Source organism: Geotrypetes seraphini, chromosome 4 (assembly GCF_902459505.1).
Source record: "Geotrypetes seraphini chromosome 4, aGeoSer1.1, whole genome shotgun sequence".
Lineage (NCBI taxonomy): Eukaryota > Metazoa > Chordata > Amphibia > Gymnophiona > Dermophiidae > Geotrypetes > Geotrypetes seraphini.
This window is the reverse complement of record NC_047087.1, coordinates 289,325,948-289,351,306: the sequence shown is the minus strand read 5'-3', so window position 1 is coordinate 289,351,306 and position 25,359 is coordinate 289,325,948. Positions and strand designations below refer to the sequence as shown.

The 25,359-nt window shown below is 41.4% G+C and overlaps 1 protein-coding gene across 2 annotated transcripts in view; it reads right to left on the bottom strand.

The window, feature by feature from the left end:
* Nucleotides 1-4,151: 4,151 nt before the first annotated feature.
* The window catches only part of POLL (DNA polymerase lambda), a 38,464-nt gene continuing 17,256 nt past the window's right edge, over nucleotides 4,152-25,359 (bottom strand). Inside the window, exons 7-9 of one of the 2 annotated variants that reach the window (XM_033940289.1) lie at nucleotides 22,513-22,641; nucleotides 13,566-13,734; nucleotides 4,152-5,092 (exon numbers count right to left, since the gene is read on the bottom strand). In XM_033940289.1, coding sequence (XP_033796180.1) covers nucleotides 4,731-5,092; nucleotides 13,566-13,734; nucleotides 22,513-22,641 — 660 coding nt within the window. In that variant the 3' untranslated portion in view covers nucleotides 4,152-4,730. The remainder of the gene's footprint in view (nucleotides 5,093-13,565; nucleotides 13,735-22,512; nucleotides 22,642-25,359) is intronic. The other variant, XM_033940290.1, reaches the window with a different exon arrangement.

The window sequence follows — 25,359 nt, the reverse complement described above, 5'->3', positions numbered from 1 at the left end:
GAATTTATACTGGACCCTGTGTAATGTTGCTGCATACCAAATACATTATTCAGTATTACAAATATAAAATGTTAAGCATACTTTTCACTGGTTATTTGAGAGTTAAAGAACAATATCAGTGCACTTTGTCCGGGTTTTGAAAAGCTTCAGACATCGGGACAGCATCCGCAAAAATGCGGATGCCGTCCTGACACATGAACAGGTTAAGGGGGGTGGGGGCGGGATGTGGGAAGAACTGGGTGGGCCTGGGGGCATGGCTTTTGGGGAAATCTGGCAACCCTAACCCTACTGCCCCATACGCCTGGAATAGAGTACCTGAGTCTGTGCATCATGGCCCCTCCTTCTACCTTGTTCAAAAATAGACTGAAAGCCCACCTTTTCAAAGATTGCCTTCAACACATAACCCTTTCCCCCTGCTCTTCACCCTAGCCCACAATTTATCCATCTCCCACTAACTGTAACCTCTACCATGGCATCCTGTCTCGCTGTCTTGATTGGATCGATTACGAGCTCATTTAAGCAGGAACTGTCTCCTTCGCAACTATGTACAGCACTGTATACGTTTGGTAACACTCTAGAAATAACAGCAGTAGCAGACAACTTCCCTTTTAAAATTAGTTCAACTTATGCATATTTCTGCCATGTTAGGCTAAACTTGCTCTCTAAATCTTCAGCGGACGGCCACCAGGATGATCTCGGAGTTCAAGGGTCTCTCGTATGAAGAGAGACTGAACAAATTGCAGCTCTACACTCTCGAGGAACGTAGGGAGAGGGGAGACATGATCGAAACATTTAAGTACCTCACGGGACGTGTCGAAGTGGAAGATGATATTTTCTTTCTCAAGGGACCCTCGGCCACAAGAGGGCACCCGCTCAAACTCAGGGGCGGAAAATTTCATGGTGACACCAGAAAGTATTTCTTCACAGAGAGAGTGGTTGATCATTGGAACAAGCTTCCAGTGAAGGTGATCGAGGCAGACAGCGTGCCAGACTTTAAGAATAAATGGGATACCCATGTGGGATCCCTACGAGGGTCAAGATAAGGAAATTGGGTCATTAGGGCATAGACAGGGGGTGGGTAAGCAGAGTGGGCAGACTTGATGGGCTGTAGCCCTTTTCTGTCATCATCTTCTATGTTTCTATGATGGGTCATTTGGCCTTTATCTGCCATCATGTTTCTATGTTTCTATAATCAGAAAGTTCTATGACCTCACAATGCAGGTGTAAAGAGCCTTAGCCTATAGGAAGAGGAGATGCAAATGTTAAGAGCCTTAGCCAATAGGGAGAGGAGGAGAGAGTGGCTGCTGCAGACACCAGAAAGTATTTCTTCACAGAGAGAGTGGTTGATCATTGGAACAAGCTTCCAGTGCAGGTGATCGAGGCAGACAGCGTGCCAGGCTTTAAGAATAAATGGGATACCCATGTGGGATCCCTACGAGGGTCAAGATAAGGAAATTGGGTCATTAGGGCATAAACAGGGGGTGGGTAAGCAGAGTGGGCAGACTTGATGGGCTGTAGCCCTTTTCTGCCGTCATCTTCTATGTTTCTATATTACAAATGACCTAAGACAGACATATATTAATTAACACTATATAGTCACACTTAAAGAATGGACAATTTATTTATTAAAAAATGTATATACCGCATACAACTATGCAGTTTATATATCACTTACATAATATCTTACATTCCCTGTGATTTCCACATATAACATAGACATAACTAGACAACACCATTATCATTCCCCCCCTAATAAAAGCCATCTTGGAAAGCCAAGAAACAATTTCCCCCCATATGCTAAGAAACTCCTCTTTCCTCTTCCTTTTGAAAATTGAGTATGTGCAATCTTCCCCCTCCATAGAAAATTATCCACAGGAATGCCTATTCACCCTGCAGGTAAATTTATATGTATAGCAGCACTATGGAGGTAATTCTATAAGGATCTGCTTAGTTTCAGGTGGCAAGAATGCATATAAATGCTGGTATTCGAGCCACATATGTGCACAAATGACCATTTTTGGCTGCCTAGTATTTTATAACTGAGCCAACTCATACAATGGCAAGTAAGAACATAAGAATTGCCAGACTGGGAAAGATTGAAAATCGATCAAGTTCAGTATCCTGTTTCCAACAGTGGCCAACCCAGGTCCCAAGTAGTAAAACAGATTTTATGCTGTTTATCCTAGGAATAAGCAGTAGATTTCCCCAAGCATCTCAATAATAGCCTATGGACTTCTCTTCTAGGAAATTATCCAAACCTCATTTAAACCCTGCTAAACTAACTGATTTCACTACAATCTCGGGCAACAAATTCCGGAGTTTAATTACATGTTGTGTGAAGAAATATTTTCTCTGGTTTGTTTTAAATCTACTATTTAGTAGCTTCATCGCATGCCCAGAGCCGGATTTAGATGAAAAGAGGCCCTAGGCTATTCTACTTATGAGGCCCTTTCACCTTCCATTTTTAAGTTTGTAAATTACATGAGAGATAATAAAATACATCATTACTGTGATATATATCAATATATTAAATGAATCATGTTGTTATTGGTACTAACCTTTATAAAAAATGTGACACAGATAATAAATAAAAAAAAGTCGAGAACACTTATTTGGACATTTATTCTCAGCACCATATATAGTACTTGTAACAATAACTAATCAAACATAACACACAACATTGCCCCTTCCTATGTCCATAGTGCCCCCAGTGCGTCCTTCCTCACCTCACCCCCCCCTCCGATGCCCGCCTGCCTCCCATCCCCCTTCCATTGAACACCCCCCCATGCCATCCTGCCTGCCTGCCTTCCATTAAACCCCCCCACCCCCCCTCCGATGCCAGTCTTGGCCGCCCTGTCCTAACGGATCCACGTTTTGCCTCTCTCCCCGAGAGGCTTGGCTTTGCCCAGCTGTTTCCGGACTGACGTCTTTCCCTCCCCGATCCTCCTCCCAGGGCGAAAAAAAGAAAGGGAGAAGCCGAGTCGGCGCCCCGTTGCGGCCGGAGCCGGTTCCGATCCAGAAGTGTAGAATTTCTCCTTATTTCGGTTCAGTGTTTTAGTGTTCACTGTTTTTAGAATAGTGTAATTTTAATTTTGCTAACAATTTGAATGTAGGCCCCTCTTGATCTTGAGGCCCTAGGCTGAAGCCTAGTTAGCCTATAGGAAAATCCGGCCCTGCGCATGCCCCTAGTCCTAGTTTTGAAAAGAGTAAACAAGCAATTCACATCTAGCCTTTCCACTCCACTCAGTATTTTATAGACCTCTATCTTATCACCCCTGAACCATCTCTTCTCCTAGCTGAAGAATCCTAGCCACTTTAGCCTTTCCTTATAGAGAAATCTCCCCATCACTTTTATCATTTTCGTCGTCCTTCTCTGTACCTTTTCTAATTCTTTTATATCTTTTTTGAGATACAGCGACCATGCATGCAAATAAGCTCTGCAGAGATCCATGGAAATTCCATCAGATCAGTTGTTGGAGAAAGTGATTGAAACATGCGCTGAATAGTCCAAGGAAAGAGGCATACATATGTGCATGTGCCAGAGAACAATTGATTGGGGTATAGAAGCAGTCTAACAATCGAGGCAAAGCCAGAAGTTAAATGTTCAGTGGCAATATTCAGCTGTTCAGAATGTCTGTCCGAATGCAGTAAGAGCATCACGTTTATCTTGTCTGTTTAGATTGTAAGCTCTTTTGAGCGGGGACTGTCTCCTTCGTGACTATGTACAACGCTGTGTACATCTGATAGTGCTCTAGAAAAAATTAATAGTAATAATAGCTAATGTTATACAGATAATTTTTCCATCTAAAGTTATGCTGACCTAATCAGCAGACTTGGAAGGTACATTATATCCTTCACTGAAAACAGGCATAAACATATACAGTGCTCCCTCGCGAATTCACGGTTGGCGGTTCACGGTCCCGGTCATTCGTGGTATTTTCCAACCATGAATGACCGGGCAGGATAGGGCAGCTGGAGAGGCAGGAGAGGTGAGTGAAGCAGCACCCGTGAGTGAAGGAAATCACTCGCTGTATGCTCCGACCGCCTCTTTCTGTACTAAAGTCGGGCCTTACCAATCAGGAGCTGTGTGTCAAAGCAGTACAGGAAGAGGCGGTCGGACCATACAGCGAGTGATTTCCTTCACTTGCCGGCGCTCCGGCTGCCCCCTGCTGCATCTCCAGCTGCCCTCTCTTGTCTCCTCTGCCTAAAAACCGTATTCACGTTTTTTCAAAATTCGCGGGGGTTTCGGGGAAGTATTGTGATAAAGTATTCCTATCTTTTTGCATCACCAAATTGGTGAATATTGCTCTCATAGTGTCCTCTACTTGATGCCTCACAAAGTGACAGATGACAACCTAACCTGCAACTTTTGGATTAAACGCAGATATTTTACAATCAAGGTAGCCCATAATTAAAAAATGTTTATATTGTATCTTTAGAACACTGTGTACTGTTTTCTCCTATTCCAACCCATTCCATCATGCCAGATCAGAACAATTGAAATCATTTGTTTAAAAGAGTTTAACAATATTTGATTTAGGTAAGGATGCAAGATCTTTGCTCTTTGCAAGTAGTAAAGTTCAGGTGACTTACAGATCTGGTGCTAGAACTGGGTTTTGGATCTAGGAGATAAATAATTCCCTGCTACCAAAGTATCTGACTCTATCTTGATCATCAATGATCTCTAGTGTGAACTTTAAAAGAGGTAAAAAGGAAGTTTTATGTAAGAATCACCAGTCTCTTTCATGAGGTTCCCTGTACGGCAACTCAAACACCTCAAAAACATCTTTCTCTGACAAGGTAGGAACTGGATAACCTGGGCTGACCTTCAGCTTTCCATTGCGCACCACAGCCTTGTTCAAAGAATGCTCCGATAAACTCATACCCTTTGTTTTTGCAAAAGCCCGCATAGAACGATTGAAGTGAGCAGAACCAGTGAAGTACATCAGTGCACATGCAAATTCACTATAGGGCACAACAATCACATCGAGTCGCCTATGCTTTCGTTCTGGCCCAGGGAGGCAGCAAACTCCCATATATTTCTTCTGGTTGCCATTTTCTTCCTGCTTGACCAGATCATCGGTAAGGAAACCTTTACAACATAGAAGAAAGAAAACAAGGACACAAAGCATGAAAACAATGATGAACACTTATTCTGATTTTGCTGGCATGAAACAATTTTAACCTAATGGGAAGGTTCATAGACAGTGGAGCACAAGACGTCAACGCGCTGACAATCCAGCGCTGACAATTCGGCGCAAGACAGAAGCGCGCTGGGGAAAAAGTAATTTTTAAAGAGCTCCGCCGGGGGTTTGGGGTGGCAATCCCCCCAACTTTTTTGGTTAGTGTTTGCGCTGTTGTTGGAGGGGAGTTCGGGGGGTTGGAAACCTCCATTATAGCGAAAACGGAACTTTTTCTGATTTTTTCGAGAAAAGTTCCATTTTCTCTATAATGTGGGGGGTTTCACCCCCCACACCCCCCTGCAACGGCAGCGTGAACACTAACCAATAAAGTGGGGGGGTTGCCACCCCAAACCCCCAGTCGGAGCTCTTTAAAAATTATTTTTTCCCCCACGCGCTTCTGTCTTCCGCCGAATTGTCGATGCTGGATTGTCGGCGTGCTGGCGTCTGGCGTGCGATTATCCCGTCACCAATGGGAAATACCAGGCAGACAGATGGGATACAACTGAAACAGTTCTTTATTGAAAAAGTACAGATATAGGACTCAGCACAGGCTGTGCTTTGGCAAAAACCTTCATCAGGAGTCCACAGAAGATTAACATGTAATCCGTATTATGCACAAGCAAAAAAAGAGCTGTATGTCAGCAATATGCTATAGTGGATCGATTTTTCACTCCGTCTAAAATTACAAAGACTAGGAGACACTCAATAAAGTTACAGAGAAATACTTTTAAAACCAATAGGAGGAAATATTTTTCACTCAGAGAATAGTTAAGCTCTGAAACGCATTTGCCAGAGATTGTGGTAAGAGCGGACAGCATAGCTGGTTTTAAGAAAGGTTTGGACAACTTCCTGGAGGAAAAGTCCTTTTTCTGTTATTCAGAAAGACATGGGGGAAGCCACTGCTTGCCCTGGATCGGTAGCATGGAATGTTGCTATTCCTTGGGTTTTGGCCAGGCACTAGTGACGGGCTACTAGGCTTGATGGACCATTGGTCTGACCCAGTAAGGCTATTCTTATGTTCTTATGAAAACCGCTATGCTATCTTGCCATGTTTTAAATCAATATGAAGTAATGAAACGTAGCAAGAGAGCACAGCAGTTTTATTTAGCATATTGCTGATATGCAGCTCTACTTCTGCTCCTGCATAACACAGATTATATGTTGATCTTCTGGTCTTCCATTTTACAATTTTAATCTAGTCATGAGCAGTCATTATATCAAACCTGGTATTGAAGTGATACGTAAAGTAGATGTATTGAGTATACTGGTCAAATATTTATACTCTTTCAAGCCAACCTCATTTACGTGAGAACAACAAATGTTGACAAGCAATCAGGCTTGGGTTAAAGATATAAAAATGAAAACGTGGCATTCCTTATCTAGAAATAAATGGAACAAAACCCCTCCATCATATACTCTTAGCTGAAGCAGTAAAGGAAAGATAAAATTAGCACCCTACAAGGGACCTATTCATTATTTACTACTACTTAATGGCCAAAATTAAAACTAAACTAAACTAAAACTTAACTTTATATACTGGGTCTTCAACCAGAGGAAGCTCGACGCGGTTAACAATAAGTTAAAAAATAAGCTAAAATACAAGAGGATTAATTTTCAACGCTTCCATATTAACTGTTAGGGGCATTCCCAACATTTTGCCATCAGTTAACACAGAGAAAGTTCTTTATTGTTTGTTAACTGAATGGTAGTTCAATGCAGTTATCTACACTACTTCAGACAGTCTTAACTGCATGCTATGCACCATGCAATCAGTTAATATGTGGTAAGGACACATACATTAACTGTAAGACATGTTGCCTATCCCTTTTCAGATTAGGAAGTTAATGTGGAAATTGATGTGTGTTCAGTTGCTAGGATGGATCATTAACTGTTAGTGCACACTAAATTTTCTGTAGGATAAAGAGTATATATGGGACTGAATTCAGTAAATGAAACTCAAAAATTAGTGCTAAGCATGATTCTGTAATGGGTGTGTGCCCTTTACAGAATTGTGCTTAGCACCAATTTGCATGCCTAACTAGGTGCCCGACTTACCCTGCTAAAACCAGGTGTAAATGACAGAGCCCAACTTAGGAGTGAGGAATGAAAGATTAGGTTTTTACCTGGATAATCTTGTTTCTGTTAATACACACAAGAGTCCGTATATTCGGTGATCAATCCATGCTCGCGAACCACTTGCAGAAGGGTGTCAATCACATCTTTCAGCTCCTCCGCCTTCATCAGTGGAGTATGGCTCCCTTTTCAGTTTGTACCAAAGCAATCGAGCTCCACTGTAACAGGAGAAAAGAGAAGGAGGGGCATGGGGAACTTCCCCGGAAATAACATATATTTCTGTTCTGCTCTATAACTCATGAAAAAGAACAATTATTACCATGAACTTGCAATATAGGTATATCAATGAACCAACCTGTGTGTTTCATGATTCCAGTGTCACTTTTCCTACTGTTTAACTTTCTTTGACCATGTGGTAATCAGATGTGTTTTGACCAATTAATTGGATTTTCAAATCATCTTTGTAAGACAGCTTTTTTGTGCTGGAGATAGAGAGTAGGTGTGCCCAGAATTAATTAGTGGTGCATGGGAAGAGTGCACAGATAGAAACTACCGAGGGACACCTGATCGCACTTAACTCTTTCCTCTTCCTTTTGAAAATTGAATATGTGCAATCTTCCCCCTCCATAAAAAAGTCATCCACAGGAATGTCTATTCACCCTGCAGGGAAATTTATAATTTCAATTTCTGGCATCATTTTTACTTTCACTAATGTAGTCAAGGTATTCGGTCGAGATATTAATCATCTTTTTTTGACTAATCAATAGGTCATTTTTTTATTATTTTATTTACTTAATTTTAAAAATTATTTTACCCCCCTTTTTGCAAAACCGCAAAAGTGGTTTTTAGCATAGGCTGGCACACTGAATGCTCTGCGCTGCTCCTGATGCTCATAGAACTCTATAAGCATCTAGAGCAGCGCAGAGCATTCAGCGTACCAGCTGGTGCTAAAAACCGCTTTCATGGTTTTGAAAAAGTGGGAGGTTAATTTTCTAATCATGTTTGGGTTAATTATTACCATTCAAGTTAGTAGAGTGCCAGTCACATATTCATTTTTCATGACTATAGTTCATGCCTAATGGCTTCAACGGCAGTGGATATTTTTCCTTTCCTTTGCGTCAGGATTGGAGTCTTTTCATTCATCTGCCAATGTGATGGAGGTCAGCTATGGGGAGATGTTAAGCTTGAGCAGCACATCATGAGGAGCTCAGAGGGTGTGCGGAGGAGGCCGCTTGCGGGGGCAACCTGCATACTGGTGAGGATGCAGTTTTTCTGTGTTGCTGCTGAGACCAGCAATGGGGAGCAGCCGGCACCGGAGATGTGGATGCGAAAGCCCACGAGTCAGCTGACGAGTCAGTCCTGTTGGAGGCCCTGAGATGGCCTGCCTTCTCTCCTCAGCCTTCTACCTTCAGCCGTTTGGCCCTCCTGCCTCTGTGAATTTTACTTTTGGCTGCTTTGGGACTGGCCATTGAGCTGACTTTACTTCATCCTGCTTGCAGAGGTTATTCTTCTGTGGTGGCCGAGCTGCCTTATTGACTCATTCATTTCACTCCCTGTTTATTTTTCTTTCCTCTTCTTTCATTTGTTTTTGTTTTGTTATTATTTATTTTCAAGTTTTCTACTACATCTTTAGTCAGTGTTTTATTCTTTAATTTTGTTTTTGATCAGATTTGAATTTATTGGTTTAAAATTAATTTAATCTGGCTGAATAAATATTTAATATGGTGCTTTTAGTTAGATCAGGGTTGCCCAAGTCCGGTCCTCGAGATCTACTGGTAGGCCAGGTTTTCAGGATATCCACAATGAATATGCATGAGAGAAATTTGCCTGCACTGCCTTCTTGGTATGCAAATCTCTCTCTCATGCATATTCATTGTAGATATCCTGAAAACCTGGCCTTCCAGTAGATCTCTAGGACCGGACTTGGGCAGCCCTGAGTTAGATTGTGAACCTTTTTGGACAGATAGGAAAGTTTTAAGCACTTAGTTGTAACTCGTTCTGAGCTCCTGGGGAGGACAGGCTATAAAAATGTATAAATAAATAAATAAATAAAATTGGCTCCGTTAGAGCTGGATTTTCAATAGCATCATAGCTACTGACTGCAAATCATTCACATGGATTTAGCCTGTGGTTTGTTTTTTTTAATTATTTTATTTTTTAAATTTATTTATTTTTTATATTTATGTTTTTACTTATAAAACTCCACTGTTTTGGTGTTTGTTTGTTTTTTTGGGGGGGTTCCACTTTAGCATGCATTTCACTTATGCATGTTTCCATTTTCTCACAATAGACTGTGCTATTTGCATCAGGATAACTTACCTTCTCAAAGTGCTACACATCCATAATGTGAGGTAAAGGATCTATTCAGCCCAGATTTCATCTAATTAATCACAATATTTTGGCATAATTCCCATTTATGAGAGTTTATCATTAGCTCAGTTATCTTTTCATTATCCAGAATCCCTCTTCTTGAGTTTTTATTATATTTCACGAACGCCAATTCATTTATTCCGAGGTGGATAATAATATCAGGGTTCAAATTATTTGCTTCTTCTCTAATTATACTTCTATAGTCTCCCCTAAAGGTTTGTCTATAGAACTGCTAGTTCTTTGTACTTGTTGAATCAAAGAACAATAAGCATATTCATATTCTTTTGTTAGTTCACATACAGGCATTTATTTATTTTATTTTTCATTTAGTGTGGTGTCTTATATTTATTTAATTTAATTTTTCATTTAGTCTAAATCTCCCAAAGTATTTGAGTACTGACTTATGTAATTGCCAAAAATCTAATCAGGTACTTTGAATTTTCCTCTCTGTCCCAAAGGGCTCACAATCTAACAATAGTACCTATGAAAGAAATAATTACTTACTTACATTTACCTATAAAAGAGAAGGATGAGGGCAAACATAAAACAATAAATTCAATACTATAGGTACAACAGAAGAGAAAACTTCAATATTAAAGGATCCAATGGAGATACCCATATATTACTGAGACAGAAGCAGGCTAAGTAACAATCTGGCAGGGCAGGCTGTCAAGATTTACATCTCTTTATACTAGAATGAATATTATCGTGGTAAGAACCCAATCATCCCTTCCAGTGCAAGAGTCTTGACAAGTAGGTCATACCAAAACAGTCCCTTGAGTCTAGGGCAGGGCCGATGAGCCTGCTGCTAGCACTGAGGACCTAAATATGGTATCCATTTGTGCAATCACATCCATTCTGTAAAACTTTGTGAAAGTATGTGAAGTGGGCCATGTAGCTGCCCTACAAATCTCATCGAGCAGAACAGCCTGAGATTCTGCCCATGAGGAAACCATACTTCTGTGGAATGTTGCTTCAAAGAGATTGGCAGCTGTTTACCACAGTCAATGTACACTGACGAAATAGTCATTCAGTTCCATCTGGAAATAGGAACCTTGGAGGCTGGCTTTCCCAGTTTGCCAGAACAGGTGAACACAAAAAATGATCTGAAAAATTAAAAACAACCGACTCTCTAGAACAGTGGTTCCCAACCCTGTCCTGGAGGACCATCAGGCCAATCAGGTTTTCAGGCTAGCCCTAATGAATATGCATGGAGCAGATTTGCATGCTTATCACTTCCATTATATGCAAATCTCTCTCATGCATATTCATTAGGGCTAGCCTGAAAACCCGATTGGCCTGGTGGTCCTCCAGGACAGGGTTGGGAACCACTGCTCTAGAAAATGATGAACTCTCCTTACGTCTAATAATGCAAAAACTTTGTTCTTTTTCTTTACTCCTGTAGCCTGGAAAGCAGGCAGTCGGATCTCCCGATTGACATGTCACTTTTAGCAGAAAGGAAGACACTGTGCGAAAAGGTTACACCCACTTGCATAAATCTGAGGAACAGCTTTCTACATGACAGAGCCTGAAGCTTCAAGCCCCTTCTTTCCGAAGCAATGGCTACCAGGAAAACAGTCATGACAGTCAGGTCCATCAGCGATGCCTCTTGTAAGGGTTCATACGGGGTTTTACTGAGGGCCAGCAGCTGTATGTTAAGATTCCACAGTGGAAATGGTTGTCACATGGGAGGATGCAAATGCAATGCTCCCTTCAGAAACCTGGACATTTACAGATGGCCAAAGAGCCCACCTCCAGTCTGGCCCTAAGCATAAGAGGCTTACTACCTGTACCTTGATGGAGCCAACTGCTAGGCCCTGTTTGAGACCGTCCTGAGGAAATGATAGGACCGTGGAAACCAGAGACTTAAAAGGTTCCACCTTGTTCTGCACACCAGCATTGAAAGGTTTTTCAAGCCTTAGCATAGGTTGCTACCGTAGTTGGCATCTTGATTCTTAGCTATGACCCCCTCCGAGTAATCTTTCTTCTTTAGAGCTGAGCACTCAAGAGCCACGCTTTAAGACCAAAACATTATGAACTCTCCATGCCATTTGTATCCCGCAGGAACAGCACTGGTTGAAGTGGAAGTCTGAGGCACTCGTCTAGCTGTAGCCAAACTAGATTCACGTACCATGGGCGGTGCAGCCAATTCGGGGCCTTCAAGCTACATCATTTCTTCTGATTTAGGCACAGATTTGTTTGTGCATGAATGGACAGAAAAGCAGTAGGTAATATTGCTATAGTGAAATGTGCCGAAAAACAGATCTATGATAAATAATCTACCAGCATCTACTTTCAATATGCTCGCTGAGATAAAATATCTGCAATGCATTTCCTTGTGTTTAGTTATGTAACAAATGAGTTATTTTCTTCTCTTAAAATAAAATGAATTGTGTTAAATAAGCTTACAAGATTCTAACTTAGTTTTGGATGGTTTAGAAAGTTTTCAGCTCTAGTTACATTGGGCTAGATTCAATAAATGGTGCTCAAAAATCGGCACTCAATATTATTCTATAATGGGCACTTAAAGATAAGTGATAGAATAGCATTAAGTGCCAATTCAGAACCCAATTTGAGCTCCAAGACTTAGGGCTCCTTTTACTAAGCTGCGCTAGCGGTTTTAGTGTGCGCTACAATGCTGCGCACACTGGACACTAACGCCTCCATTGAGCTGGCGTTAGTTTCTCCACGCAGCCTGGGGGGCAGCGCACGCTAATCTGCAGCAGGCGCTTAAAACGCTACCGCAGCTTAGTAAAAGGAGCCCTTAGACTTACTGAAACCAGGTGTAAGTCTCAGCACCCAATTTGGATGCACATCCTCGGTATTCTACAACACTGCCTGCAAATTTTAGGAATGCCCCTAACCCGCCCATGTACCTCCCATGGCCATGCCCCCTTTTGGGTTGCACATTATTGGGTTTGGCCGCATATTGTTATAAAATAGCAAATAGCAAGATTTCTGCACAAATTCAAGTTGGTGCTAATTAGCATCCAATTAGTTGCACTAATTGGCTCATTGAGTGCCATATATAGAATCTGGGGAATTGTGACAAAATGCAGATTTTGATTAATATTAACATACCTCGTTGTTTCCTGAATGGAAAAATCTAACTAAGCAATATCGTTTGGAGTTTTTATGCTTTCAGGTGGACTTCCTGGGACACCAGGCCGCACAATGATATAAATTGATATCTGGATTTATGAATAAGAAACCAAAAACTGGTTTGAGGGACATTTGGAGCATCTCAATGGCCACGAATTTGGTCTTGGAGGATGAGATGTACAATGTCGGCCTTCTGGACCCCTGTTCGTTTACAAAAATTAGATAGCTCTAAGTCTAATAGATGTTGGCATTGTCTTCTCGAGGCAGGGACTCTAGATCATTTATTATTCTACTATATTATGATACTATATTATTTGAAATGTCAATGAGGAAAAAAAGTCAAATTTCTTCAAATAATAAGTTATTACTTATTATGACAGGAGTAGCCATTCAACAAATTACATTTAATTGGAAAAATTGGAGAAGACTTAACTACAGTTTCTGGTGGAACTCTCTGTGTCATATATTTAAGATGGAAAGAACGTTAGCCACACAAAAAGGAAATTTTAATAAATTTCAGGAGGTTTGGGGGTCTATTAATAGACTATTGTGATGAGTGAATATCATTTTTCCCATATTGGTACAATTGTAAAGTGAGGGGGGGGAAGGATTTCTGATCTGTTATTAAACGTTTAGGCAAATAGAAAAGATTATATAATATATTATAAGATATATGTAATCACATTTGAAATAGTGGGGATGAGAGGGTGGGTTTAAATATTATAATTTAAGTTGTGTATGAAAGTTAATCAAGTGATATTGTATAAGTTTAAATTATATTTTCTGATACACTTGTTGTAAGATGTAAAATGAATAAAGAATTTAAACCTAACATACCTCTTTGTTTGAGGCCATCGATTATTTTGCCAAAAATGCCTTGGTGTGATTTTCCATCAGGGTGGGTAACCAGAATATCAACATCACCACAAGTGAGCTTTCCACGTCTGAAGGAGCCACATGCTATAGACAGCAACCCAGGATTGACAGAGTGAACCATCTCTGTGACCTTGAAGAGCACCAGACAGATAAACAGAGAGATGAATTTGTCATGTTCCCTTACTTATTTTTTGAATTGACAATGAGCCACATTTTACATAGAACACAGAGATTGGAACTGAGATGTCCAGGTCATGATGCAGAGCTTTTTCTATATTCAAGCTACTTTGTCTATTCTTCGAAGCCTGGCATCTTCAGCTTCCTGATTATCTGTACAAGAAACTGGCCAGATCTCAACCTAATAGGACTCTGAGATCATCACAATTGATTTGAAGTCCCTGGATCATGATTAATTAAACTACAAACAACCAGAAAGAGAGCTTTCTCATTTGCAGGTCCTAACCTTTGGAACTCCATGCTTCACGACTTCCTTGAGAAAACATCCTACTCAAAAACGATTGAAATCAATTCTACTTCATCAACAGTATGGAACTCTATGTGATTCTCTCCATAATCCACAAATGAGCATCTCCCACTAACTGCAATTTCTCCCTCCGACTAGTCATACCTTATTTCATTTTTATTTTGCTGGGTTTGTCTTATTTTATTTTTTTCTATTTCTTTTCTCCTACCTGATATAGTAATTTATATTTATCTTATTAGATTTACTATTCTATCTATTTCTCTACAATGTTAACTACTCTGCTTCACTTTCCCTTGTTCTCTACATCTCTCTGGGGATCCTTCTTCCTTCTCATCTTCTTTCTATTTTTATCATTGAATATATGAATGATGTTCTTTTTCTCTTAGGCGCTTGACTTTAGATTGTGAGTAGAGAATGACATGGGGACAAATTTGTCCCTGTCCCCGTGAGTTTTGTCGCTGTCCCATTCCTGTAAGCTCTACCTTAACTGCACAAGCCTCGGATACTTATGATTGTAAAGTGTTGAGGCTTGTGCAGATGAGGACGGAGCTTGCAGGAATGGGGCAGGGACAGGAAAAGAACTTGCTGGGACAAGACAGGAAAATGAGTTCCCGCAGGGTTGGGGAAAAATTTGTCCCTGTGTCATTCTCTAATTGTGAGCCTGTTTGGGACAGAGAATGAAGTCCAAAGTGCCTAATGTATTTATTTTTGTAAACCGCAATATTCATGTACAAGCAGTATATCAAATATAATAAATACAATACCCACGGAAGCATGCATGCAGCAACAGCAGCCATTTTACAAATATACACATTGAAAAAATGAACAGCATGAACCCAGCACTTTCCAAGTGGAACTGACATGTGAACATGGCAATTTTGTAACTTCCACATGTAACTACCACATTTCACATTGGCACATTTCACATTAAATCTCTTTTCTTCAAAATCACAGGTCTCTGGAACAACCTTACTATCCCGTTGCGGAACCTGGGCTCTCTCCAACTATTCCGCACACAACTGAAAACTTGGCTCTTCTCTAACATGTAATTCTATTTTCCACCTTACTCTTCCATTCTATATATAAGCTCATGTAAACCTTTTCCTTTCTCTTCTTATATTTTAAGTTCTTGTAAACCGTGCCGAGCTCCACTTCCGTGGAGAAGATGCGGTATATAAACTTAAGGTTTAGTTTAGTTTATATGTATATGTTCCTCCAAGAAATAGTGAAGTCAGTTGTAGCCAGATTTCTTTTAAATGCAGAAATAAACAATAAAGAGAATTACTCTGTTATCACCTTTTGTAAAGCCCTAGTCAAAACAAGCCCTTTTACAAAACATACGTGTACTTCTGCAATGCCATCCTTACCTGCCCAAGACATTTAGGCCCTGATTCTACAAAGTGCGTCCCAATTTTAGGCAGCTGTAGGCATCCTACAGCTGTCTAATCAGCCAATCGGGATGCACGTTTTTTTAAAAAAATGCTCCCCAGGCAGGCCGCCTATATTGAAGGCGAGGCCCGCAAGACACCTAAGCTCGCTGGTCTACATTGTAAGTAGACGCGGCCGCTATACTTATTGCAGCAAGGGATCTCTCTGCTGCTATAAGTATAGCGGGCCGCGGCCGCCTGTCCAATTGCTGGCAGGAGGGTGCCTAATCCCTCCTGCCAGAAGATGCCCCCCCTCCCGACACTACCGCCCCCCTCCCGACACTACCGATCGCTGGCAGGAGGGTGCCCAATCCCTCCTGCTGGAAGACGCACCCCCCCCCGCGCTAACAGCCCTCAAACCTCCCCCCAACCAAACTAACCTTTCCTTGTTGGCCAGACGGGACTTGCCCGTCCGTCTCGTCAAAATGAGGCGGGCCCGCCCCTTCCCGGCCCATCCTTCCGAAGCCTAAGGCCTGATTGGCCCAGGCTCTAGAAGCCTGGACCAATCAGGCCTTAGGCATAGCGGGTCCGCCCATCCCTACTAAGTCTAAGGCCTGATTGGCCCAGGCTTCTATTTTTCCATCTTTATCCAAACCCTGTGGGCCTATAGGCCCATACCTGGTGGTCCAGTTGGTTCTTCAGCTGGAGTAATTCCCAACTGCTCCTGCTCTTTCTTGTGCCATTTCTCAAAATGGAATCCCTAGGAGGAGTCTCACAGAACTAGTCATGTATCCTTTCATGTAAACATGTTCCCTAGCAGGAGCAATGCCCAGTCATTGGAGAGAGGGAGATTTTGACTAGAGAGATTTGAATGGGAGTTGTGATCAGGGTTGGGAGTTCTGATTGGGGAGGGGAATTTGGACCGGGGTAGAGATTTTGATTAGGTGAGGTTCTGATTGGAGGATGGGTGTGAGTGCTGCACATAGAGGTGGAGTACGACACCGTGGCCTCTTTTAGATGCAGCCCAAGAGCATCAGGCCACAGTTTGAAGGCCTAATGCTGTATAGCTTGCAGACAGTGTTAGTCTTTTACCACAGGAGTCGGCAGTACAGAGATAGTGCAAGTTGGTGACTCCTGTAGTTAATAAGGTGCAGTAAAAGCTTTTTACCGCAGCTTGATACCTTCCCTGCCCCATGCTGGATTTTTAAAGTGAACCCCCATGGGCCTTTAGGACTATTTCCAGGTAAAAACCTGACCACCTAATAAATATTTTGTGTATTTCTCACACCCAGGACTTCAAAAGGATTATTATTTGCTCTATAAAGCAATTTAGCTCTTTCTGGCTAAGAGATGCTCTGCTGTACACATACAGAATTAATACCACACAAATGGTTTTATAGTGAAACAGTATTATTATTTCAGATAATGCAAAATTAAGAAGGGTGATGAAGCTGTACGCACAGCTGAGAAATTCAAAGATTTCAGTGCAGGTAGTTAATTAAGATTTGTATTTTTTACATAATATATACAATACTAGTAAATAATGTGTTTCACAAAGATTTGAATAACAGCATCTCTCTTCCATGCATTTCCATCTATTGCAAATAATAGAGCTTTGCCAGACTGGGTCTAAAATAGATTTAAAACTTCCAAACAGCCAAAAAAATGAAAAACATCTTGAAAAAATTATACACACAATTACAAAATCTATTGAACATATATATAACATTCAGTATAAATGACATACGGAAACTAACTTATTTTGTTTTCTGTTTAATCGTAATAATTATGGCTCATCTTTCATTAAGGGGAAGATAAACCCATTAACCCTGGACTGTGTGTCAGTGACATCTTGAAAAAGGTCATGACTCTTTTCTAATGCACATTTCACCCCTTTTTATAATGAAGATTTTTGAGAACTGCTACATTGCAATTAATTCTAAAGCTTCTCAAAGTGTGACATACAGCATGGACAGTGGCTAATCCCTTAATCCCCTTCTTTCTCCTGTGCAGCTCCCAAAGGGGCCAAGAGACCCAAAACAACTAATCCCATCAAAAGCTACAGGCCTCACATGCCTCCTAAAACACCAGGCACACCAACTAGGCTGAATTTTAAAAGAATGGGAAGCAAAGTGAAACACAGGCCATAAGAAGGCTATCTTAAGAAACCTTTCAGATGACAACTGTGCTTAAAAGTAAATTTAAAAAAACAAAGGCAGGTTCTTCCTTCTTCAGTTTTGTTTACGGGAACTAGACTGTTAACAGAAGCCTGAGTGATGCATATTCTTTGCAACAGGAGGCTGTGGTTGAGTGACAGTGTAGCACTGGTCGATTGTTTCCTGGTGATTGGATGTGCAGATCTGATAGAAAGCAATGCCTTCCACCCCATCCTGAGAGGGGTCTGCCACTCACAGCTTGATCACCAGTTCTATTATCATTTAGCACTTAGCTGCCTATTCTTTTTTTTCTAAGGCTGGGACTCCTTATGAGCTATCACTTTACGAAACAAGATCTTGTAAAGACCTTTGCAGCATTTCTCTAGTCTACTGTTTGCTACTAAATGCTATAATTTGCACGAAGACTATGCATGTATTAAGAAGCATTCTCTTGGGAGGATACAGACAATTGAAGTAATTATTTTGCATGGGATTTCATTGGTCAAAAATGAACATTTAATTTAAAAGGGGCTGTTATGTCCCTAGACTGTGGAATTCAGTTCCATATAGGCTCAGATAACAGGACACATTCTGAGTTGGATCAGAACTTAATTGATTAAACGAAGCTTTTAAATAGAATGCCCTTAACTACCAAAATGCTGTTTACTGTTTTGCCATCTAATTTTACATTTTTATTCTTCTTTTCTCAGCCTTGTAAATGGTGGAAGAAAATTTAGATTGATTAATCCTTAAAGCTTCCTATATGAAGTGCATGAGGGTTCCAAGACGGCCAACAGCTGAGCTCCAGAAAATGCTTTTTGTTTTTTTTTCTAATTGCTTCAGATAATTTTACCTGTTTTGGCCATGCTGAAGAAGAAGGACAAGGTAAGGATTCTCCCTCCTACCTCAATGCCAACCTTGATGGCTGGTCAGTGTTCTAAACAGGACTAGGGGCTAGAGCAGGGGCGAGCAACTCCGGTCCTCGAGGGCTGGAATCCAGTTGGCTTTTCAGGATTTCCCCAATGAATATGCATTGAAAGCAGTGCATGCAAAAAGATCTTATGCATATTCATTGGGGAAATCCTGAAAACCCGACTGGATTCTGGCCCTCGAGGACCAGAGTTGCCTACCCCGGGCTAGATTTTCAAAACTTTGTGGTAAAAACCAATGGGCCATTGTCACAGTTGTTATTGTAGAGATTTCAAAAAGGCAAGTCATAAAAAAAAAAAAAATTGCATATGCAAATGAGGTTCGCAGAGAGTAGAGAAGGTTCACTAAGTTTACATGAGATGAGTCGCCGGTGATAGTGATTGGCACATGCACAGAATAAACCACGAAAGAGACGTGAATGTGCACATGTGCCGGGAAAAGCAATGCTGTACCATATTTCCCCATATATAGGCTGCGGCCTATATATGAGTTTTGCAAGCTGGCCCAGTGAGTGCGTCTTGCATATCTGGGGTGGCTTACAGAGCATTTTAAAATCATCCCCCCACCCTCCCTTACCGGCGGTGGCCTCCTCGAATCGCGCTGCCAGCGTTGCAGAGCAGGAGCAATTTTTTGTCTGCTGGGCGGCCTCGCGCTGCTTCCTGTATGGCTTTGCCTTCAGTTCTCGCAGTATGGGGGAGTATGTGTGCTTTGAACTTATTTCAGAAGACTCTGGCAAAGGACTGGTGGCAGGAGAATCTGAACAGTTTGAAAAATTGGACTGGTTAGTCTGATCCCTTAGGGCAGACATGATTCTGTACAGGACGCTGGTGTGTGATTCTCAGCCGCTTCTTAGGCAGCTGTAGAAACCAGAGTCCTATACAGAATTTCCCCCCAACTGTGTACATATTCTGCCAATACAGTTTTACTGCACCATTTGCATTTTTTAAAGCTCCACACATATCACCCAAAAATATGATTACAACAAAATCACATCTTAATTTTTACAGGATATCCCAAGGCCCAAAAAGTGAGCTGAAAAAAGTAAAGAAAACTAACTTGGGTGAAAATCCTAATTAGGGTAACCAATAGTGAAAAATCATTAAATTTGAAGATGTCTGCATGATAGCAAGCCTCTAGTTAACGTACAACAGAAATCACAGATTAGACTCCTCAAACATATTTATTTATTTAATTTTCTATACCGTTCTCCCAAGGGAGCTTAGAACAGTTTACATGAATTTATTCTGGCACTCAAGCATTTTTCCTGCTGGCCTCACAGTCTATCTAATGTACTTGGGGCAATAGGGAGATTAAGTGACTTGCTCAGGGTCACAAGGAGCAACGTGGGTTTAAATCCACAATCTCAGGGTGTTGAGGCTGTAGCTTTAACCACGGCCCCATATGACCATGAGCAGGAAAACATATGTATGCGTAGTGTTATTTCTTAAAAACTTAGAATATTCCAAGCTGAAGAGGTTTTTCTGGTTAGGCTCATAAGCACATAAGCATTGCCTCTGCCGAGTCAGACCATAGGTCCATCATGCCCAGCAGTCTGCTCCCGCGGAGGCCCCCCAGGTCAATGACCTGTAGTGATCTATTACTCAAGAGCATTTTGTCTTGTATAGTAACCCTCTAATTGTACACCTGGATTCCCTTACCCTTTAGGAACTCGTCCAATCCCTTTTTGAAACCCAAAACTGTACTCTGCTCAACTACCCCCTCTGGAAGCGCATTCCAGGTGTCTACCACCCTCTGGGTGAAGAAGAACTTCCTAGCATTTGTTCTGAACCTATCTCCCTTCAATTTTTTTGGATAAAGTCACCCTCCATCTGTAAGGATTTGCTATCCTGCTGGTACTTACTTTTTTCTGTGTATGTAAGGGGCCTAATATAGAATCCATAATATTTTTTTTTACAAACATCAGCGTTAAAATCTATGGGCCCGGTTCTGTAAATGGTGCCCAAGTTAGTCATCACTAGGTGCCTAGATCAACAGTGCCTAGCGATGCCTAACTAAAATTTGTGCAGAATGTAATTTTTAAAATGTTTTTTACATCAACTGTGGAGGGGCATAATCGAAAGGGACGTCTAAGTCCGTTTACGTTCAAATCGCAAGTCATCCAAAGTAAAAAACAGCTAAGACACATTTTCGAAAAATACGTCCAGCTTTTTTTTACTTTCGAAAATCGTCTAATTATACGTCCTTCCGATCTGATCGTCCATCTTTATATCACATTCTTGTCCAACTTTTTGTCCAAGTCCAAAATGCCTAAAACAAGCCCTGTTGGACGTGGGAGAGGTCTGCAAAGTAATGGACTGAACACCCAGACATGCCACCTAAATAGTGGGGTACCTTACAGGGCACTGCTGTGAACTTCACAAAAAGGGTGCCATGTCTTCTCCTCCCTACAGCTCCCTTAGAGGTTACGGTGAGCCCCCAAACCACCTCCAGAATCCCCTAGACCCACTTATCTACAACCCCAAAAGCCCTTATGGCTGTAAGAGCCACTTACATGCCAGTACAAAAAGGGTTTTGGGGGTGTATAGGGGAGTGCATGTTTAAGTATCAATGCAGTGATTACAGGGGCTTATGGGTATGAGTCCTCCTCTCTATGGGTCCCTAAACCAACCCAAGACGACTTAAGCTGCCTCTGTGCTGGACGACTAGGCTTTCCTATGCCCAGCTGCCAGGTAATGATGGTCTGGAGGCTGAATTTTAAAGATGTGATTAATATTTTTATGGGGGTGGGGGGTCTGTGATCACTGGGGTAGTGTGGGGGAGTCTGTGTTATGTGTTTTCAGTGCTTATCTGGTGACTTTAGGTAGGTTTGTGTGACTTAGACTATGTTTTACACAGTCTAAGTCACAACATTCAAGTTCTGTTGATCGTGGACTGTATAAATTTCGGTTATACATGCTGTACGACTAAGTCTAAGCCGGCCCACTTCCCACCCTCGACACTCCTCCCGAAACGCCCCGTTTAGCTTTGGTCGTTCAGCGGCACTATGAAGGCCTAGGTTGTTTAGAAATATGTCCAAAACCCGTTTTTAGTATCGGCACTTGGACGTTTTTGAGAAATGTTCGTCCAAGTGCCGACTTAGGCTGGTTTTTGGACGTGTTTCTCTTTTGATTATGAGCCCCTTAGTGTTTTAATTGAAAACACTATTAAAATTCAATTAAAGAGTGATTTAAAAAATTATAGTCGTGAATTTCAATTAGGTAGTGTTAGGAGCTAGGCAACATCTAAACCATGCCTAGCGATGCCTAACTGAAAAGTATGCATAGTTAAAGGTGAATTATAGGTATGGTTTGCTTAGGTGCCGCGAGGCACCTAACTTAGTCTGAACTGTAGATCACAAAAACCCTGGTTTATTTATTTTAAAAATTTCTTCCCTGCTTACCACCTAAGCAGATTACAGTACAAAACATACATATTTATATTACAGATGCCAACATTGTAGGCGCTTAGCAGTGCTTAACATAAGTTTAGGTACCACTAAGCATTCTATAAATGGCACCTGAACAAAAGAATAGCCTTACTGAGTCAGATCAATGGTCCATCAAGCCCAGTAGCCTGTTCTCACGGTGGCCAATCCAGGTCACGAGTACCTGGTCAAAACCCAAAGAGTAGCAACATTCCATGCTACCGATCCAGGGCAAGCAGTGGCTTCCCCCATGTCTTTCTCAATAACAGACTATGGACTTTTCCTCCAGGAACTTGTTCAAACCTTTCTTAAAACCAGCTACGCTATCCGCTTTTACCACATCCTTTGGCAACGTGTTCCAGAGCTTAACTATTCTCTGAGTGAAAATTTTTTTCCTCCTATTGGTTTTAAAAGTATTTCCTTGTAACTTCATCGAGTATCCCCCTAGTCTTAGTAATTTTGATTGATGTGTGATAGATTCCATTTTTCTAGGTGCCATTTATAGAATCTGGTCTCTCTGTCTACGTGAATAACTCAAGGAACTCACAGTTTTTTCTATTTCTGCAGCCTCCTCTCGTGGCATGCGGTCCAAGAAGTCATCATAATATTTTAATCCAATGGCTTGTTGGTTGGTTAAAGTAGCCTTAGTGCGGATATCATCCAAACTCCGAAAACCCTTCAAAAATTAAAAAAAGCACTAAAAATCAGACACAAGACCCTAGATTCTGATATTAGGTGCTGAAACACTGGCTGTGTTGTGTCAGTTGGTTATTGTTCACAGTATAGTCCCAGCTGACACATCTCTTTTATCTCTACTCTCGTTAGTTTTGTTTTTATTCCTTTCTTTGATTTTCCTGTTGATCTATGTTAGACATCTGTCCCTCCTAAACCCACCTATGATTTCTGGCAGTCAGTTGTCTCCACTGCCCTCTCCCCATGGCCCATTCTGAAGTAAAACTCTGCAAGCCCTGCTTTCCCTTACTCTTGGCCCCTACCTTCTTCAATTCATCTTTCTCCTGATCTCTCTTATAATCCCCTCCCAAGTACTTTTTCCTCTGCCCTGATTTCCCCCCCCCCCACTTGGCCATTTCCCAAGTTCCTTTCCGTCCTGCTCTTCCCCCATGGAGCCTTCCAGAGTACCTTTCATTCTACACTGCTACCCTCAACATTTGGTCCCTTCCTGCTCCCTCACCTCTTAGAGCCCCATCATGATTCTATCTCTCGAACCTTGCTCCTCCTCTACCCTTGACCTTTTCCAGAATGTTTTCCCTTTGCCCTCTCCTCCTGCATATGTACACAAGAGTTGCTGTATTGAATTAGATAAAGGGTCATTCTAGCCAAGTATTTTGTTTCTAACAGTGACCAGTCTAGGTCACAAGTACTTGGCATAGTCCCAAAAGTAGCAAGATTTCCTGTTACTTAATCTCAAGGATAGGCAGGAATTTTAAACCCAGTTACATTAACTGCTTTTGCCACTTGCTCCGGCAATGAGTTCCAGAGTTTAACTATACATTGAAAAAATGTGTTCTCCTATTTGGTTTTAAATGTGCTACTATGTAACTTTATGAGGTGTTCTCTAGTCTCTGTACTTTTTGAAAGAGTAAACAATCAATTCATTCAGAATCTTATAGACTTCTAACGTATCTCCTCTCATCTGTTTATTCTCCAAGCTAAACACCTTTAACTTTTCCTCATACTACTACTATACCTTCAGTCAAGTCCAACCCTTGGATACTCTGTAGGCTAGTCCTCGCCATGCTTCCCTGTTTTCCATAGTTTCTTTCAATTGCTTGATGTTCATTTCCTTGTCATTCTTGATGGTATCCAGCCAACAGGTCTTTGGTTTCTCCTGCTTCCTTTTACCACTGACCATTCCAAGTAGCACCATCTTTTCTAGTGAATTTGCCCTCATCACATGTCCAAAATAGGTCAGTTTCTGTCTGGCAATCTTGCCTTCCAGGGACAACTCTGGGTTTATATGATCAAGAACATTTTTGTTGGTGATCCTAGCTGTCCATGGGATTTATAGGTGTCTTTTCCAGCACCACAGCTCGAAGGCATCAAGTTTTCTTCTAGCTGCTTTTGTGAGCGTCCATGACTGAGACATCCTTGCACTTCTATATTTGGTCCATGCTTACCATGACTGCACGTCCCAGTGCTAATCGATGCTTGATCTCTGCTGTCGAACTGTCACTGTGATCAATGAGGGACCCAAGGAAAATGAAGCTATCAATCACTTCTATTTCTTCACTGTTGATCTTTATGTGGACTTTCTTGTTGGCAGTAGTCATGATTTTGGTCTTCTTGATTTTCAGGTAAAGTCCCATCTTCTCGATTTCTTCTTTCAACTTCAGCATCAACTCTTGAGGTCCTTCTCACTTTCTGCCCACAGGGTAGTATCATCTGCATATCTCAGATTGCTAATGGTTCTTCCACCTATTTTCACCCCACATTTAAATCATTTAAGTTCAGCTTCCTCATGATTACTTCTGCATAGAGGTTGAAAAGAAAAGGAGAGAGGATGTATTCTTGTCTTGTACCCTTTTTGATCTTGAACCACTTTGTCTGTCCAAACCTGGTTCGCACTATAGCTTCTTGATCATAGTCAGGGGCAGCTCAAGGCAATCTGCTGCCTGAGGCAAGGGATGAGCTATCGCCTCCCTCTCCAGCATCCAAAATGGAAGTGGGGCAAGGGCTGCCCCAACTATTAGACAAGACTGGCCAGGTGCCTAAGGCAGCTGCTTCTTAGAGGGTAGTAGCCTCAGTAACACAGTAAATGACAGCAGAGCCTCACACACCATTCCTTTTAGGCCCAGATCACTCATCTTTAAAGCAAAACAATAGACCCTGCCAAACAAACTCAAAGAACCATGTTTCTTGCCCCACATATTTTAACCTGCTTTTAAGCAAAAACACAAACAAGGAGCAAAATGAGAAAGAAAGCAAAAGAAAAGCTCAGTTTAACACACCATAATAAAATTAGTTATATGGGAGCTGATATTCTACCTCCCCACAGCGTATAGATCATAACTAGAACATTTCGCCATGGAAGTCACCATATAAAAAACAAAATCCTGATTTTCATATTATCTGAGCAATAGCAACACAAAGCTCCCCACTACCAGGAATATTGTGAAATACAAAACCTGGTTATGGTTCAGGAACTACAGCACCCTACCTTACATAGACCTAATGCTGACTGGCAAATCGCTTAAACTGGAACAGTCCTCAAAGGTTCTTGGTGTGATCATCAATTCATATCTCACCTGCATGGACCAAATAAACACATTGGTAAAGGAACTCTTCTTCAGACTCAGGCAATTGAGAACAATCAGATGAGTACTGAGCCAACCAAACTTCAGAACAATTGCACAGGCAGTCCTCCTCCCATACC